Source organism: Cyprinus carpio, chromosome A4, assembly GCF_018340385.1.
Source record: "Cyprinus carpio isolate SPL01 chromosome A4, ASM1834038v1, whole genome shotgun sequence".
NCBI classification, from domain to species: domain Eukaryota; kingdom Metazoa; phylum Chordata; class Actinopteri; order Cypriniformes; family Cyprinidae; genus Cyprinus; species Cyprinus carpio.
The window spans coordinates 1,523,113-1,540,483 of NC_056575.1; the positions used below are offsets into that span (position 1 = coordinate 1,523,113).

Consider the following 17,371-nt stretch of genomic DNA (forward strand, 5'->3'; position numbering starts at 1 on the left):
GCTAATGAGTTGGTAAAGTTATAGGTGGTGGGTGAAATATATATTAATGGAGTAGAACAAGAAAAACAGGGCTATTTTAGCAGATTGTGTTTCCCATTTCAGATTGGACTCTTTATCACAGGTCGTGGGCAGTTGGAGAGACGATTAGAGCCTGTGGACACAAACACACACACACGCGCTCGGGTCTGTGGACCTCATTGCCATGCATTATGTGGAGCCGGGCTGCAGCAGAAGCGAATCCCACTACTAACCAGCATGCTGTCAGGCTATAATAGCTCAAACTAGAGCATCACCCCTCGAGACAAACAGACACACAACCGCTGATGTGATGTGCTTTTATACATGTCTCGGTGCTGAGATTATGACAACGGGCCAGATCTACATGATCAAATGAATTACTCACCTTCTTCACACTGAAATGCATCTTATCTAGGCTATCATCCAGAAAGAAAATGTTGGTTAAATGGCATCTAACCTCATCAAATGACCTATCAAAAGCCTGTAACCACACAGAAAGGGTGGAAAATGGGTATGAAAAACAATATTGGCTCAAAACAAAACCTTTAAAGTGGACCTCAGGGGAAAAATTAAATAGAGTGCAACATTTGGTCCGGAAGTAAATCCATAGGGAAACTGATTTATAACCATAAACTTTTATAGACGGACCTGCTGTGAGTTCTAAGATTGTTAATCGATGGAATATGCTTTTCTGGAAGACATCTGCATTACTTTCACTTATTTTTAAAATAATCATGTTTAACAGAGGAATTTGCAGTGAAAAACTACAATACCCATAATGCAGTACAGAAAATTCCACCAATTAGAGAGTCGCAATAAGCAAACAACACCAAAAGAGCTCTCAAGAAGCACTTCTTTTAAATTGTTATATTTCACAATATCACTGCTTATACTATATTAGCAGAAGATAAACTTAAAAAAAAATATTCATATGTACTTATATTTTATGCCTTTATATTGTTTTAATATTTTAAATATGTATATTTATATTTTTTAAAACATTTTTTCATTTTCCATTAAGCACTGCAAATGACATCAAGCCTACAGAAGATATAATTAACTATTTTAAATGAATAGTTTTGTATTTCTCCATTTAAAATGTTTAATTTGATTGTCATACACAATGCATCATGGGATTGTGGTTTTTTTCCATCATTAAAGCCGTTAAGTTCACAATCTAGTACCAATTTTGAAACACTTTTTTGCTTCAAATCAAAGTTTGTAATCTCGTGATTCACCTTATGGCTGATTGATTTGGTTTATACTGTATAACTCTTTAAGGAAGACTATTTTAATAATCCCTATGAGAAAAATGAATGGAAAATATAATTCTGGAACCAACGCTGAAAAAGTGAACGAGCACTAATGCACTCAGTAGCAAACAAACGTGCACAACTTTAAATAAGGACTGACTAAAAGCTAAAAAAGATTTTGTCTAATGAAACAAGCAGTGACAAAAAGCGTATGTGCATGTGTGCTAATATTGCATCAGATGTCCTGAGCCGATATCCAGACCGCCAGATGTTTCCGTGTGTCTGTAATGGGTTGTTTCAGGGCAGTGCCAGCGTCCGCAGAGCACCATCTCTATCTGCCAACACTCACAGCTGAGACCCCAAACCACAACCCAGTGCTGAGTTAACCTGTCCAAGACATCGTGACACACACATGCACACAACGCATGGAGCGAAACTCAATCTACACATACATATGAACACCACAGCCTGAGCATTTGCATACTTACTCAGCAGGACTGATGCTCTCGGGTCAAACTTGATGGCTTCAGGTGTCAGAATGTAACTTTTGAGAGCCGCTCACTCCAGTAAACTTCTTCCAGGATGATTCAGAGACGTTAAGTGTGTTTGTCAGCATGCTGTCATACACTAAAAGTCCAGAGTGACAGCGGCAGATGGAAGACGTCGCAAACACTACTGCTGCTTGTCAAATGCAATCAGGCATCTGTATCAGGGCACAAACACTCACTGCTGACTATAAACACTCACTTAATATAACCAAATGTTTCCAATAAGCTCATGCGTATTCTGTTGTTAGTCTGTTTCCGTAGGTTTGAGTTCAAAGAGCCCCTCCTCAGTTTGTCATTAACCTTTCAAACCTGACCTACACAGTTGCTGTGAGTTCACTCGGATATAACCGTGTCCATCCGCGTCAGATATCTGTAACACGGTGGAACACACCTAGAGGAAAGAAAAACCACAAAAGATCACATTAATATCTCAACTGATTCTCCTGGACAGCAACTAGATTTCACACTGGCAGATGTTTCAGAAAATCTCATATTAAAAAAAAAAAAAAAACTTTGTTTACCTAAATAATTTCTCTGTTATACACACACACACACACACACACACACACACACCTGTTTTTAATATTGTTAATAATCAGAAACGTTTTTTGAGCAGCAAATCAGCATATTAGAATGATTTCTGAGAGATCATGTGACACTGAAGACTGGAGTAATGATACTGAAAATCAGTTTTGCATAATAGGAATAAATTAAATTTTAAAATATATTTAAATAGAAAACAGTTATTTTAATTTGTAATAATATTTCATATTATTACTGTTTTTCCTGCATTTTTTATCAAATAATTGCAGCTTTGGTGAACAAAGACAGCCTTTCAAAAACATTAACAAATAGAATTATTCCCATTTTAATGCTTATATTAATTATATGTTTTGACCGATAGAGTGTTATTATTTGTATATTATTTATATTATAAATTTAAAGGAATACAATTTATAAAAGAAAATGAATATTAAGAATATTAAAAAAAATTATAATTGTGAGACATACAAGACAAAGAAACAAACTCCATGAAGTCTCTTGAACAATAAAATGTCAACCAAAAAAAATAACCCAAAACACCCCTCTGTCCCTGTCCACACTGCCATCAGCTGCACAGGAAATACACTCTCTGCACCAGAAGAACTATATCATTAAAATCGCATTGAGGAACCATTCATCCATTTAGACTGAAATCTCAAGCCACTATCTAATCAGAGACCGCTGCAGGACCGCCGCAGTCAATACAGCAGAGACAAGACACTGGTCCTGTACTCACTGATGCTGTGTGTGTGTGTGTCAGTCAACCTCACTGTAGATTACTAGATGCTAATGGTTCGATTACACTGACCATAATAACATAATCCAGACCGAAGCCACATGGGGTCCAGCTAGAGACCGCAAAGAGCCGAGTCTGAGACAAAACCAGATTTAGGAAAGAAACAATATATAAACTATATTTTAATACATCCTGAAATGAGATGCAGATAAACATGTTTGCAGTAAATGGACAACTGGACTAATGCTTTTGCAGATACAACAGATGAAAATAATCCCATAAATTTATATTTGAAAGTCATCTCTACAGACCATAATATCAGAGACTTTTAATTCTTTTGACTTGGACATTAAGAAACTGCCTAGCATTATACTTTTAACCAAGTTTATACAGTAGGTAGTCAACCAAAATGCCTTTTACCATCACGCTTACCAAATCAGTCACAACTCGTTTGTGAAATCAACACCAGAAAATAATGAAACAGATGACTTATAGTTTAATAACAATAATACAATAGCATTATAACATTAAATCTCAACTAATTATTCATGACATAGGCTAAATGCATAATGTTTCAGATATTTGACTACTGTTAGAGTGAAGTGGTTCACAAAGACTGTTTGAGGTGTGCATATTTATTTTGTCACCATAAGATAAAAGGTTTGAAACTTACAGTTAATTTAATAATTCAATGATGCATTCCAGCAGGTTATGTACGTTTGCTATCTGTCTTTTTATGACACATCTATTCCGGTATTAATAACAGTGCGACAGCGAAAAAATATAATGTCCATGAATAAAAGAAATTGTAGATCACTATTTATTAAATCGTACCTTCATATTAGTTAAAACTTAAGAGCATACAGTTAAGTTTTGTATTTTTTCTTTTAAATTTTGTAAATTAATTTTGGTTTATGTGTTATAGATGAGTATTGGTGATATATAAAATAGCAACTGTTAAAAAAAAGTGTAAATTGTAAGATAAAAAAAAAAATCATGGCAGACATAAAAGCAGAATAGCAAGATGCAAACTCAGAATTCAAAGAAAAAAAAATCTGAATTGTGAGATAAAAAGTATCAATTACCTTTTATTAATTTTTTTATTCCATGTTAGAAACTGGCTTCCATAGTTACTTGCCATTTATTGTTATTTAAAATTTAAAAACAATTTAAAATTGTTTCAAAGTAAACATTTTTGTTCTGATTAAGACTGAACCTTTGCCGAATGCCATTACAATCATAACAATTATTTGATTGGCTCAGACTCATGAGCAACATGATCTGCTGAGTGGTGTTGGTTTGGTTTTTTTGCACAACACTTTGTGGCTCCCATCCAGAGAGTATTATTCCAGACAAACACTGGAGCTGATCTATTATACAGGTCAAGATGGCCGTTGTGCTTTGACTGTTTATGTAAATATATGCATCTGTGGTCAGACGCTGAGATTTATCACAGCGGCTACACCGCGGACACCACCCTCTCTCCGAATATTAGAGGAAAACTGTAAGCAAAGTACAGAAAAGGGGAACGAGAAAAGGGGTAAAAGTTGGAGATCAGTCCTCGGTGCGTCCCATAGGGCAAAGGCAATTTTCAGCTCTACTGAACCAATTCCACAATGACTGAAGTCCGAAAGGCTGACAAAACTTATTCATAACGCCAAACTCCACCATTCTGTCATTCAACATAAGGCTCCAGCCGGCTCAAATTTGGACCAGAGATCAGAGAACTCTATTAGTAAGCAGCAGTGGGATATGAATGCAGTATCGAGCGGAATAATTCTGACTGGAAATGAGGGCAGTTTGTCATTATAAAACAAACAGCCGGCCTCTGAAGAACCGAATATAGGGACACTTAATGACTCAAGTGCATTCCATTACACCTGATTAGTCAAGCAGGTCCGAGCTTTTATGACTCCAAAAGCAGAATATCACACATATGCTGAACGAAACGAGCCCTGAAAACACAGCCTGAAGAGAGGAGAGCTCAAAAGTAGATAAAAGCCAGAAGAACGGATGCTTACTAAAACACAGAAGATCCCTTCCAAAACTGGTTTCTACAATGAAAAAATGTATTATTTATTTGTTTTTTTTATTGATAAGTTTATGCTATATGGGCATCAAAGGTTATATTCATGGCAAAATCAATAACAGAAAGATTTAAACAACAAAAGCTTCAATTTATTGTATTTAATAATTTACAGTTGTCGCAATTATTCGATTAAATTTGTAAAGTAAATGCTGCTCCAAACAAACAGTTATCATTTACATGCACGGACCGTCTCAAACTCCCTTTTTGCTACAACTTTCACTCAGAAATTGCTAGTAATCTTCACAAATAATTGTGAATGGTAAGTAACACATTGAATAAAACATAAAATTTTTAAGTAGATAGAATGAAATAATATTTTCTTGTAACATCCCACTCTAATATTTTATTTGCAGCTATAAAAAAAATAATAAGAATCAATGTAGGATAACTTATACAGTGAAGTGTATATAGTGTTTTATTTTTATATTTGATCAGTCAATTTCTTAAATGCTACTGCTAAATACACTTACTGTACTGAAAAATAAAGCACTGTTTGTTTAATTTTCTTTTTAAAAAATATCATACCATATCACGCACCCCTAACTAGAAAGCAGCTGACTATATAGACGGCTAGGCTTTGGAATGGAGCCATTGTGTACACATAACTGTGCTTGTTTGAATGCACTAGAGAGAGCAGATCGCCTGTAGCGGGCAGTGATGTGTTGTGTTGTGGTCACTGACTCCTCCCCACAGACACAGCGGGCTCCGTCTGCATTGTTGCCATTCGCCTCTTCTAAAAGCACAGATTGCTGGACATGAGCGTTTTTATAGGGATTAGATTAGTTTGGCTTCGTGCCGTGGCTAACGCCATGATTAGCTTTTCTGGCACTGGAGATAAGTGAATTCTCTCTGGTTATTCAGGGGAAAAGCAGCAAATAAGGCAGCGTTTTAATGGAGAAAAACAGAGTGAACTGTCGCTCCACAAGACTGATAACCTCTTTCCTTTAATCACCATTACTGGACTCGTATCTATTCACATTCACAGAGAGAGAGACAGACAGACAGACAGGCATTAGGTTAATTTTGCCCCCAGGTGCTCATATGGGAACTGTTCCTTTGCTCTAATCCCGATTTTTAATACAAAGACGGAAGGCACGACTGAGCCACAAGCGGGAGATTAAACTGACAGTCCCAATTTGTCGTTTTTCCTTACATCTTCAGTCTAAAGGATCAAACAGCTGTAAGGTTACAGAACCAGCTCTGAATTCATACAACCTGTTGTGTGCAGTCATCCATGATTCACAAATGTCGGCATGTACTATTTTTAGGACCATTAAGTTTTTTTGCCCTCTGACATTATTTTCACGACATCTGAAAGGTTCTCAGGGTTTCTGCAGGTTTTATGAAAGTAAGTTTAAGACTATCTTTACTGTATACTTTAGATTATACTGATGTTCCACCACAGTATTTGTTTATCTTGTTTTTCAATGTGCATGTCTAAAGGGGTCACAAACTGCCTTTTTTATTATTTTGTAATGTATTTGAATTCTGATTTCTCAGTTCATGACCCCTTTAAATCAAGATACTGTACATTGATTTACTTGAGATGCAAAATTGCATCAAACAGGACATCTTGTTTTCTAAGAAACTGATCAAAATTAGGTGAGTTTGATTAAAACTAGTTTTCATACCACACTGATAGATATCAGTTCTTGCTTTAAGCATAGAGTGATTTCATTTTGTTCAGTTTCTCAGAAAACAAGTCTTCATTTCTTTATTTTGCATCTCAAGTAAATGAATATTGATTTAACGATGTTTCGATATTTGCATTGGAGAAAATAAAAGCCAAAAATACTGAGGAGGAAGATTTTTTGCAGGGCATGCAACATTTAATGACATGACCATGAATTTAAGACTTTCTGATCCGATTTAACACCTCCTTAATTTGTGGAAGGGCAATTTAAGACTCTTAAGACCCACATAAACTCTGTTTACAACTAATTCTAATTTTTTCATTGAAAAAAAGAAAATGTTTTCAATTATATATGATACAAAATATATATTATTTTGTAAGTTATAAAGAAAATGTATGCATTAAATTGAAATTTAATGTGTGCATTACATTTATGATTTAAATAAAAAAGTTTTACATTACAGAGTTTTTAACTACAGTAAAATACTGTATTAATGATAGAAAAGTCTTAATGGTCCAAAATTTTCATCTTGGTGCAAAATATATTTCCTAATTCTTAAGTTTTGGTTGAAATTGAACCTGGGTGTGTTTACATGAGATTCACTTACACCTTAATTCGGTTCTGGTGCTGAAAAGAACCCAAGAGTCAAATATGCAGCACTGAAAAACATGTAATGAAAAATGTAATCTCTAAAGAAGCATACAAGTCAACTCAAGAACCTTATACAGCCACAAATGCTTCTTGACATACAGCAGGAGTGGAGTATGGAGACAGTGTAATTGAATGCTGGAGATGGATCAGACAGCGCGCGTGCTGTTGACTTTAAAGAAGAAGTTGAAGGTCGCGTTTGATTTTAGGTTAGTGCTTTGATTTTAATTTTCACTTATTTCATCCGTTTCATTATTCACATTAGCTGAAATCACACCCTTCACATTTTAATTGGCGTGATGTTAGAATTGGCACTCTAACAAGATATTTCGATGTTTTACGAGTGTGTGTGTGATGATGATGGAAAATGTCCAAAAAACTCGTTCAGTGTTCATTTACATTAAGTCAACGATACTGAATCCAATTAAACTACTTAAAGTACTCCGCTGTTTCCATGGAGACTAACCAGGTTAACTCACATTTCCTTGAAATAGGATTAAAATATCCGTTTCGCTTCAAACTGTGATGTCGCAGTAAAGATTTGACATAAAAAGCTGGAATGTAGGCTATTAAAACACACACTTACTGTAATACTTTCTGCTACAGAGCTGGAACAGGAAAATATGCAGCTTTTCCAGAGAATATCCGTGAATATTAACTTAAGTGTTCTGAGTTCCCCTCAGGTGAACGCTGCTGTCTTCAAATACGCTGAATCATCAGCACTTTCTGTCAAGTTCGAATGGCAGATGTCTTCATGGTGTTCATTTTGGTGGTTTTTCTGTCATTTCTAATTTTACAAATAAAACATATTACTTTATAAACGTATTGTGAGGTAAACTCTAGACTGCGTTAATCTCACGCGCTTCCCGCCGATATGATTCTCCGGCTTGCAGGCGCCGGCCGTTATTTGAGCGCGAAAACATAATTTCACTTTCAATGTTTTTTTTTTATTTTTTTATTATTTATATATAACAATAAAAAACAATTACTGGTATTAAATAATAATAAAAAAAACTTATTATTTTGCACAACATTAAAATCAAATACTGAAATTGTAATCAAAATGATACTCTTCTGATTGTAGGTAGCTTATTAAAATATTAGCAAATTATTGATTAATAACAATTTACAAGCTACTTGTTTATTGTATTTAAAAACTTTAAAAAGGTACCATGATGGTTTTATTGATATAAACTGTGGTAATCTTATGGAATCATGCAATCAATCAGAACCACATAAATATAAAAATACTATGTTTATGGAGGGTTGTACCATGGTACTGACAATACTTTTTTTTTTTGGTAAAATAAATTCATGCAAATTACAAAATTGCATTGTTTGTCTTTTTTGGTCTGGAGTATCTTCTCATGTGAACGTTTCAAGAATCATTCATAATTCATAACTTGCAACGTACTAAATCTCATCTCTCTCCTATGTAGGTGTCAGAAGTCATACATCCTGCCCATAGTGAACTGACTAGCTGTATCTGAGTGTGGACGCCATGGATACAATAAACTTCACCTTCTGGAATGCCTCTGAGGGCAACGAGACCCTGGAGACGGTGGACGAGAGCCCGTATAAGACAGTGGAGGTGGTGTTCATTGTACTGGTGGCCGGCTCACTAAGTCTGGTGACTGTTATCGGGAACATCTTGGTCATGCTCTCCATCAAGGTAAACAGAAACCTGCAGACTGTCAACAACTACTTCCTGTTCAGCCTGGCCTGTGCTGACCTCATCATTGGCCTTTGCTCTATGAACTTGTACACAGTCTACATTGTGATTGGATACTGGCCGCTAGGCCCGGTTGTGTGTGATTTGTGGTTGGCGCTGGACTACGTGGTCAGCAACGCTTCAGTCATGAACCTGCTGATCATTAGCTTCGATCGATATTTTTGTGTCACCAAGCCGCTCAGCTACCCAGTGAAGAGGACGACCAAAATGGCAGGCATGATGATTGCGGCGGCATGGGTTTTGTCCTTCATCCTCTGGGCTCCGGCCATCCTGTTCTGGCAGTTTATCGTTGGCGGGCGCACGGTGCCAGAGAAGGAGTGCTACATTCAGTTCTTCTCCAACGCCGCGGTCACTTTCGGCACAGCCATAGCTGCTTTCTACCTGCCCGTCATTATCATGATGGTGCTGTACTGGCAGATATCCCGCGCCAGCAAGAGCCGCGTCAAAAAGGACAACCGCAAGCCATCAGGCGGCAACCTCGATGTAGCCTCGTCCAATCAGATCCGTGAAAACACGGCCAACAAACCCACCAACAACAACCTAACAGCTGAAGAAACAGATCGAGGACAGACCCAGCTAACAGATGACGCCGCCAACCAACACGATGCCAAACTCCAGAACGGCAAAGCGCCATCCACGGCGAGTGGAGAAGCAGAGGCGGAAGATGGAGGACGAGGAAACTGCCTTCCCGTGGAGGAGAAAGAAACCTCCAATGACTCCACCTCTGGCAGCGGTGCAGTAACCAATCAAAAGGACGAGGCGGCGCCATCCAAAGCCAATGACAACCAGGCTCCCACAAGGCACCGCGCAAAAGCTGGAGGCTCCAAACTGACATGCATCAAGATCATCACCAAATCGCCAAAGGGTGACTGTTATGCACCTTCGAACGCGACGGTGGAGATCGTCCCGGCCACCGAGAGACAGAACCACGTGGCGCGGAAAATCGTGAAAATGACCAAGCAGCCACCCAAGAAGAAAAAAGCGCCGCCCTCTCGGGAAAAGAAGGTGACGCGCACCATCATGGCCATCCTGGTGGCGTTCGTGGCTACCTGGATGCCCTACAACGTGATGGTCCTCATCAACACCTTCTGCTCCAGCTGCATTCCCAACACCGTGTGGACCATCGGATACTGGCTCTGCTACATCAACAGCACGATCAACCCCGCTTGCTACGCCCTCTGCAACATCACCTTCAAAAAGACCTTCAAACACCTGCTGCTCTGCCAGTACAAGAACATACGCTCGGCCCGATGAGCAGCAACAAATAGTGTGTGCATGCGTTATATTTTACATGTGTGTTCTGGTGACAAAGGTACACGTGTGGATGTGTTTGTATGTGTGGAAAGATGCAGTAAAACAGCAATTATAAAATGAAGATTAGACCCATCAACACCCATCATATACAAAGTTTTAAGAATCCTCCATCCTTGTAGTTTGGCGAATTTGACACTGTCAGCTACAAGTACTTTATTTTAACGCATTTAAAATCACAGATTTCCCCTAGTGTAAAAAGGTGCGTCTGGGCAGATATGTGATTGCATTCGTTGTTTTTTATATATAAAGATAATCTATTGTAGCACTTTACATACGCATAGAGGTGATGCATGTCACAAAAGAAGGAAAAGAAGTGCTTAAATATTTGATTTATAAACAAAAAAGTAAAAAAACAAAACAATATGAGCAAATAGATGGTGAGATTGGAGTCTGTACTATTCAATAATACACAAATAAGGGGACAACAGGGCTGACTGAAGATCCAAACCAAATGTGTTTGAGCTTCAGTATAAAATCACACCTGTATATACGTGTATATAATCATGTACTGTATCCGTGTCGTGTATGTGTGGTTGCATGCTGGATGACGGTGCCTATGTAAGTTTGTAGCTAAAGTCAACATGAAGCCTGTTTATTTCTGTAACCAGAGTGAAATTTATATCTTGATTTTATTTAGATTGCAAACAGAGTTTTAATAATGTGCACCAATGAATCGTGCAAAATAAGACCAGAAATATGCATTAAGGAAGTAAACGGCTCATGTTGACTTTAAAGCTTCGATAAATGCAAGCATCTATGATGACAGTACGACAGGTTGCTGGCTGCAGGGTTTGTGTGTATTTGTTGTGTGTGTGTGTGTGCTCTCCGTGAGCAATAAGAGGGTTGAAGAGGCTCTCAGATGTGCCCGTATGTTAAAGTGGATGAGTTTTGAGTGCTCGGGGTCTCCAGGGATGCAAATCTAAACCTTTTAAAGTGAACAGACGCACAGGATGAAGAGGCTCTCACAGGCACGCAGCCATTAGCATCCACCTCACCTCTGCTTTGCATTTACACAAAACAGTTCACTCACGCTTGGGCGAAAAAAGGAAAACACCAGCCACGCGAGCACTAATTTAGCAGATACTCCAAAACCGGCTTGTGAATCTGAGAAAGAAAAAAAAAAACTGAAAAATATTAAAAGGCCAAAACGCTTGCTTTCCGCCTCATTGTACTGTTAATGACATGCCTGACACATGCACGTCCATGCAGAAGTGGTGCCTGATGACCTGACCTGCCCTCTAGGCTCATGATCCGCCTGCAGGCAATGTGCTTGAAAGAGCGCGCGTGTGTGTGTGTGTGTGTGTGTTTGATCACCTCGTCAGGAGGTTTAATATAACTCACAGGTTCTTGCCTTGTGAACTTAAAGGGCTAAATACATAAGCTTCCTCATCTCATCATGAGACGCCATTAGTTTTTTGATTCATTAAAACAGATTAACAGAATCCCCGCTCAGAGCGGAGGATCATGGGAAATGTCAGTCAATCGATGACAGAGCAGCAGCTCATAACTCTGACAGTGATGCATGCTGGGGGAATAGAGCTCGTGTGCGATAGACGAGCATCTGCATCAGAAACTGTAGCAACAATGTTAATAAATGTACCGCGGTAATGAAGTTTCACTCAAAATAACACAGTTACTGTTGTAAAATCATAGTAAAGTAACATGAATCTCATTCAAACTGCTCCAGAAGATCTCCTTTGGCATTTTTCCTTTGGGAATCATGATTGTATCTATGGGATATTGGAAAACTCTGGATACCGTGGTACATTTTTGCAGGAGGTCGCAGAGAATTATACTGCGATACATATGAACATTAATCATCTGATTCACACATTCATTCTCATCCCATCTATTATGTCCATATCTCATGACATATTTAAAGTACGACAATAATCCGTTTCCAAATAATGCACGCGTTTACTCCATCTTGACATTACTTATATATATAGATTTATCCATACATAGACATGACAGAATCATGCATGATGTTTGGTTGTTCGTCTGCATATTATAATATCAGTGATTATTGTAGGATGACATACATCATCTGATTTTGTGTCTTGGCTACCGTAGTTTGTGTCCTGGCACTGACAGGGTTGTAAAATACAGAGAAATTATACTTCTAATGTACAGTTTATTCAACTTCAACTATTCAGCCTAAAAAAAAGCATCCGCATTTGATAATTTTATAGCTGTTTGACACTTGAATACAGTCATTTACAGACATGTCCACACTTAGTAAACATTTAGCTTGAGAAGATTTGCAGCGTTTCTCATCTCCAGTTAGTTTTACTTGGTGTACTACAATAACTAAAACTAGACTAATAAATAAAAATGAATACAAACTATAGACATTTAAAATAAAAACTAATAAATATTACAAAAACACAACAAAATTACTAAAATTATAAAAGAAAATTAAAGTTAAAAAACTGTATTTCATCATGATGACCAGAATATATCTAGAGAAACTTTTAAGTCGTGATGACCTGTAAAATATAGACTTTGTATTTTCGAAATCTAAACGAAATGGTAAAAAAAAGTAAGATTCCGCTTTGAAAATGTAATTGACTTAAGTCCAAAATGCCCAAAATTCAGTATGCACTAAGTATATTGAAGTACAGTTATTGTAGTGCTTTACACCCGATGAGTAGTGTGTGTGTGCTGGAGGTCAGAGGTCGTGAGAGATGCGTGGCGGAGCCGCGTGTTATTAGTTGCGAGCAGGACAGATAGTGCAGGTGTCGGTGAGTGTTCGGTGCGTCCCATCCTGCAACCCCAGCCTTAAATGGACCGGCGCTGGTGTGACACACACTCAGTCGTCCTCCAGCGAGGGATAAGCACTGAGAGTGTGTGACGCCTGATAAGATGAAGCACGGCCAGTCACAACCTGTAAAAAGCCACCGCCATCCCAGGGCTCATGATGCCACCGGTGCCCTGCTGGGATTTGTTTAGCACACACACACACCTCTGGATATACCACAGACTTCTACAGTTTATATATAAAATTAATTATAATGACCTCAAATAAATCCAAACCCTTCATATTTAAAGAAAACTTTTCTAAATAATACCATTCAAAGATACTGATACTATAAAAATACTATACACACATGAATCTTTTTTTTTTTTTTTTTACAATTTTGTTCAGACTCAAAGTACATACAGTATGATGGCCTGTGAAATTTGCATTACATATAGGCTTTACACACCTGTATTTTTGTCCATGTTAGTGAGCTAACAAGCCATCCAGATTGCTATCTTTTTACTTTATTTATGTTTAAAGTCAACAAGAAACAAAAAATTGTCATAATCTTGTCTTCACTATTGTGACATATGTCTGTGTCAAATGGCTTCTTGAATGAGAAATTTTTTTATATTTAATCATATTTCATTTGTTTTTTATGGAGATGTACAAATACATGCATTCAGGAGTAAAAAAAAAAAAAAACTCTTTAATATATTTTTTTTCTATAATTTATATAAAAGTTAATCATAGTGATTACAGACTAATTCAAACCTAAAACACACCAATCAATAGCCATTTTTTAAAATAATAAGATAAATATTTGTGAGATTATGGTGATACACTGGCACACAGAGTCCACTAAACATGTGATTGTCATGAAAGCCTGGTTGCATTTGCCATCTATAATCTGACTGTATATTAGAGCTGTAAGATAAAAGCCGTCATTCAGAAAGGAGTCAGGTGTCTACAAACATTTGGCCATACAGGCCGTGTAAGTGCTCTAGCAAGCTAGTTAGATGGCAAGACAGGATGCTAAAACTTCACCAATACAGAGAAAACAGCTATTTGTAGGTTATATCAAAAAAATATATACTTACATTCTTAACTTTGGACAGCTAAAATCCATTTAATGCACTTAACTAACTAATTTCAAGACTCTTACTGCTAAGCAAGGAGGTTCCACCTGGTTTACTAAAGGCCCTTCCTCAGATTGTGGAGAGAGCCAATCACAGTTTAGAGTTTTGGAGTGACACTTGGAGCGGCCAATCAAATTGTCAGGCCAGCTACAGCCATCTGAACACATGGCCTACATTTTTCAATCATAAATGTGTGTTCAGAGGTTCAGGTCCATCTTCATCCATCGTCATCATCACCCTAGTGACAGCACAATTAATATTAAAGGGCTTAAATGTATTTTCTAATCTGTTTAAGGTTATGAAATATTTTGAAATCTCTATTCTAGTGTTCAATGTAGGTGTTCTCTGTTTATTTATTTATAAACACAACCGTATTTTCAAAACTTTTGTTTAATTTTTAATTTTTTTTTTGTTTAAGAGTTCGAGTGCCTGTTATTGTTTGTTGTTAGTTTTCTAAAAGACAAAGCACAATATATATATATATGTGTGTGTGTGTGTGTGTGTGTGTGTGTGTGTGTGCGCGCGCGTGAGCGATCTGCAGGTCACACTGACCACTGGACGGTGTGTGTTTTCTAAAGCGCACCCCTGGAGCACCTCAAGCCTCTTGCGTGTGTGTTTCTAATATTGTAGGTAACTATATTGTGTGTGAGGTTTATGAATGCCGTCAATGTGTGTGTGTGTGTGAGAAACTCAAATCTATCGTGTGATGATGGTGGTCACAGCAGAGCGGCTGCCAAAGACACACGGTTACAGATTACCTATCGAGACAAACGAAAAACATTTAAAGAAATACTGACGCGCAAACTTTATCAGCTCGCCGATGCTTTTCTATAACATTTTATAAATCAATATGTAAAAAGATTCTATATAAAAGACGTAGAGTTTTTCAGTGCGGTGGATTCAAGTGCAGAAGAATCAAGCCATACATGAACATTACCCGACAGAGACTCCAGACTGAAGCGCGTGCAGACTTCATGGAAGCTGCAACTGAAGCAGACGTCTGCACACTCACAAACTTCAAAGTAGTTGTTCTTTACTTTTGTGGTTTGTTAATGGCAAGTTTGAAAGGAAGACGTCTAAGAACCATGAGGCTGTGAACATATTTCACACAAGTATGGAACCCATGACCTTGTGTTTGAGCTACAGGAATGCACATGAATCAGAAATACAGATGTGGTCTCATTCAGGTAGCTGTGATGAACATCTCGACCAATTCATTTGGTGCAAAGTAGTTGATCTGAAAAAGACTATTCTGGCATCTTTTACAAAGCAAACACACACATACACAAAATAATGTTTACATTTCAAAGCATAGCTACACTAGCAGTCGAAAGTTTGGACCCAGCTAACAGGGAATGTTCTCTCAAAGTTATGTCCCAGTAACGTTAATACAACGTTTATTCAAATTATTATCTGGTCTTTAATTATGTGCTCAAAACATTATTTATACATCGTTCATGGAACATTTTTCTGAAATGTTTCATTTGGAATGTTCATTTTAGATTGTTACTATTTTAGAACATTCAAAAGTAACTGTTTGCAAAATGATACACTGGAACATTTCCTTAACATTCATTTAACCAAGAAACATTTTTAAAACATTAAAAAAACTGGATGTTTCGAAGAGTCAGAGAACATTCAGAAATAACGTTCTCATAACCTTATGGGAACATTAGCAAAACGTTGTTAGAACATATTTTTGTTCGCTGGAGAATCATAAGGATTTATTTCTCTTCTGCTATTTAAGTCTCTTCTGCTCACCAAGGCTGCATGTATTTGATCAAAAATACAGTAAAAACAGTAATATTCAATATTATTACAATTTAAAAGGACTGTTTTTTTTTTGTTTTTTTTTAAATATATATTCTTGAATTTTCAGCATTATTACTCCAGTCTTCATTGTTTTTAAAAATACTTTTATTCATTAGTGACGCATACAATTTCTCAAACGTGACAGTAAATACATTTACAATGTTATAGGTTTTCTATTTCAAATAAAAGTTGTTCTTTTGAACTTTCTGTTTGTCAAAGAATCCTGGAAAATAAAATGTATCATGGTTTACAAAAAATATATTAATGTTTCTTGAGCAGCAAATCAGCATATTAGAATGATTTCTGAAGATCATGTGACACTGAAGACTGGAGTAATGATGCTGAAAATACAGCTGCACATCACAGAAATAAATTATAGTTTAACAGATATTCACATAGAAAACAGTTATTTCAAATATTAATAATATTTCACATTTTTTACTGTATTTTTTATTGTATTTTTAGTCTTGGTTGGAGGATTGGTGATTATTTGAGATTTGTTTTTGTTTTGAGTTTGTTTCTGGTATGTTTCAGAGCACAATGGACTTGAACAGAACACAAGACTCTCTCATGTAACATCGTAGCACTCATGACAAAAAACAGCAAAGGGCGACGCAGCAGCCAAAGACGTCCGTCTGACGCATGTGTACATAGACTGAACAGGAGTGTGAACGGCTGCTCGTGTGTGTATGTGTGTGTGTGGGGAGACAGACGGACGCTGGACCCTTGTGGAAGCACCGGTATACCAAAAAAAGACTGATATTTGGAGCTGTGGCTGTGTACAGATGACACTGTAAATACTCAGTATGGTTTCTTTTCATTGCTGCCGTGCGTCACGTGAGTTGTGGCTTCCATCAGTAGACGTGTGCTTTGTTATCAGCTTAACGTTTGTATTATACTCTATAGTCTATATGTGTAGCACTGAAGACATGTAAATACATGTGTTTATTAATGAATATGAATGTTATCGATCTTTATTAGGGCAACGAACAGCATGATCGCTGATCAAACATGAAGTGTATTAAAGATTGGCTGTATCGTGCAATATACTTTTGGAGAAGAGTTCTAGCAAATAAAGGTGTTATGAAGAATAACTCAGCTGTTCTGCTCATTTCAGCATTTAGATAATAAATGACACGAGAAACAGAAAACATGGATGAGA

The 17,371-nt window shown here is 37.1% G+C and overlaps 1 protein-coding gene and 1 long non-coding RNA gene across 2 annotated transcripts in view; one reads left to right on the forward strand and one right to left on the reverse strand.

Moving 5' to 3' along the window:
* LOC109061840 (muscarinic acetylcholine receptor M2-like) overlaps positions 1–12,192 on the forward strand; it is a 65,564-nt gene extending 53,372 nt beyond the window's left edge. Inside the window, exon 2 of the mRNA XM_042737617.1 lies at positions 8,909–12,192. Coding sequence (XP_042593551.1) covers positions 8,971–10,455 — 1,485 coding nt within the window. The 5' untranslated portion in view covers positions 8,909–8,970 and the 3' untranslated portion in view covers positions 10,456–12,192. The remainder of the gene's footprint in view (positions 1–8,908) is intronic.
* Positions 1–14,660, reverse strand: part of LOC122139581 — a 32,601-nt gene extending 17,941 nt beyond the window's left edge. Inside the window, exons 1-3 of the long non-coding RNA XR_006156406.1 lie at positions 14,359–14,660; positions 2,019–2,210; positions 1,760–1,898 (exon numbers count right to left, since the gene is read on the reverse strand). This is a non-coding gene — a long non-coding RNA (uncharacterized LOC122139581). The remainder of the gene's footprint in view (positions 1–1,759; positions 1,899–2,018; positions 2,211–14,358) is intronic.
* Between the last annotated feature and the right edge of the window lie 2,711 nt (positions 14,661–17,371).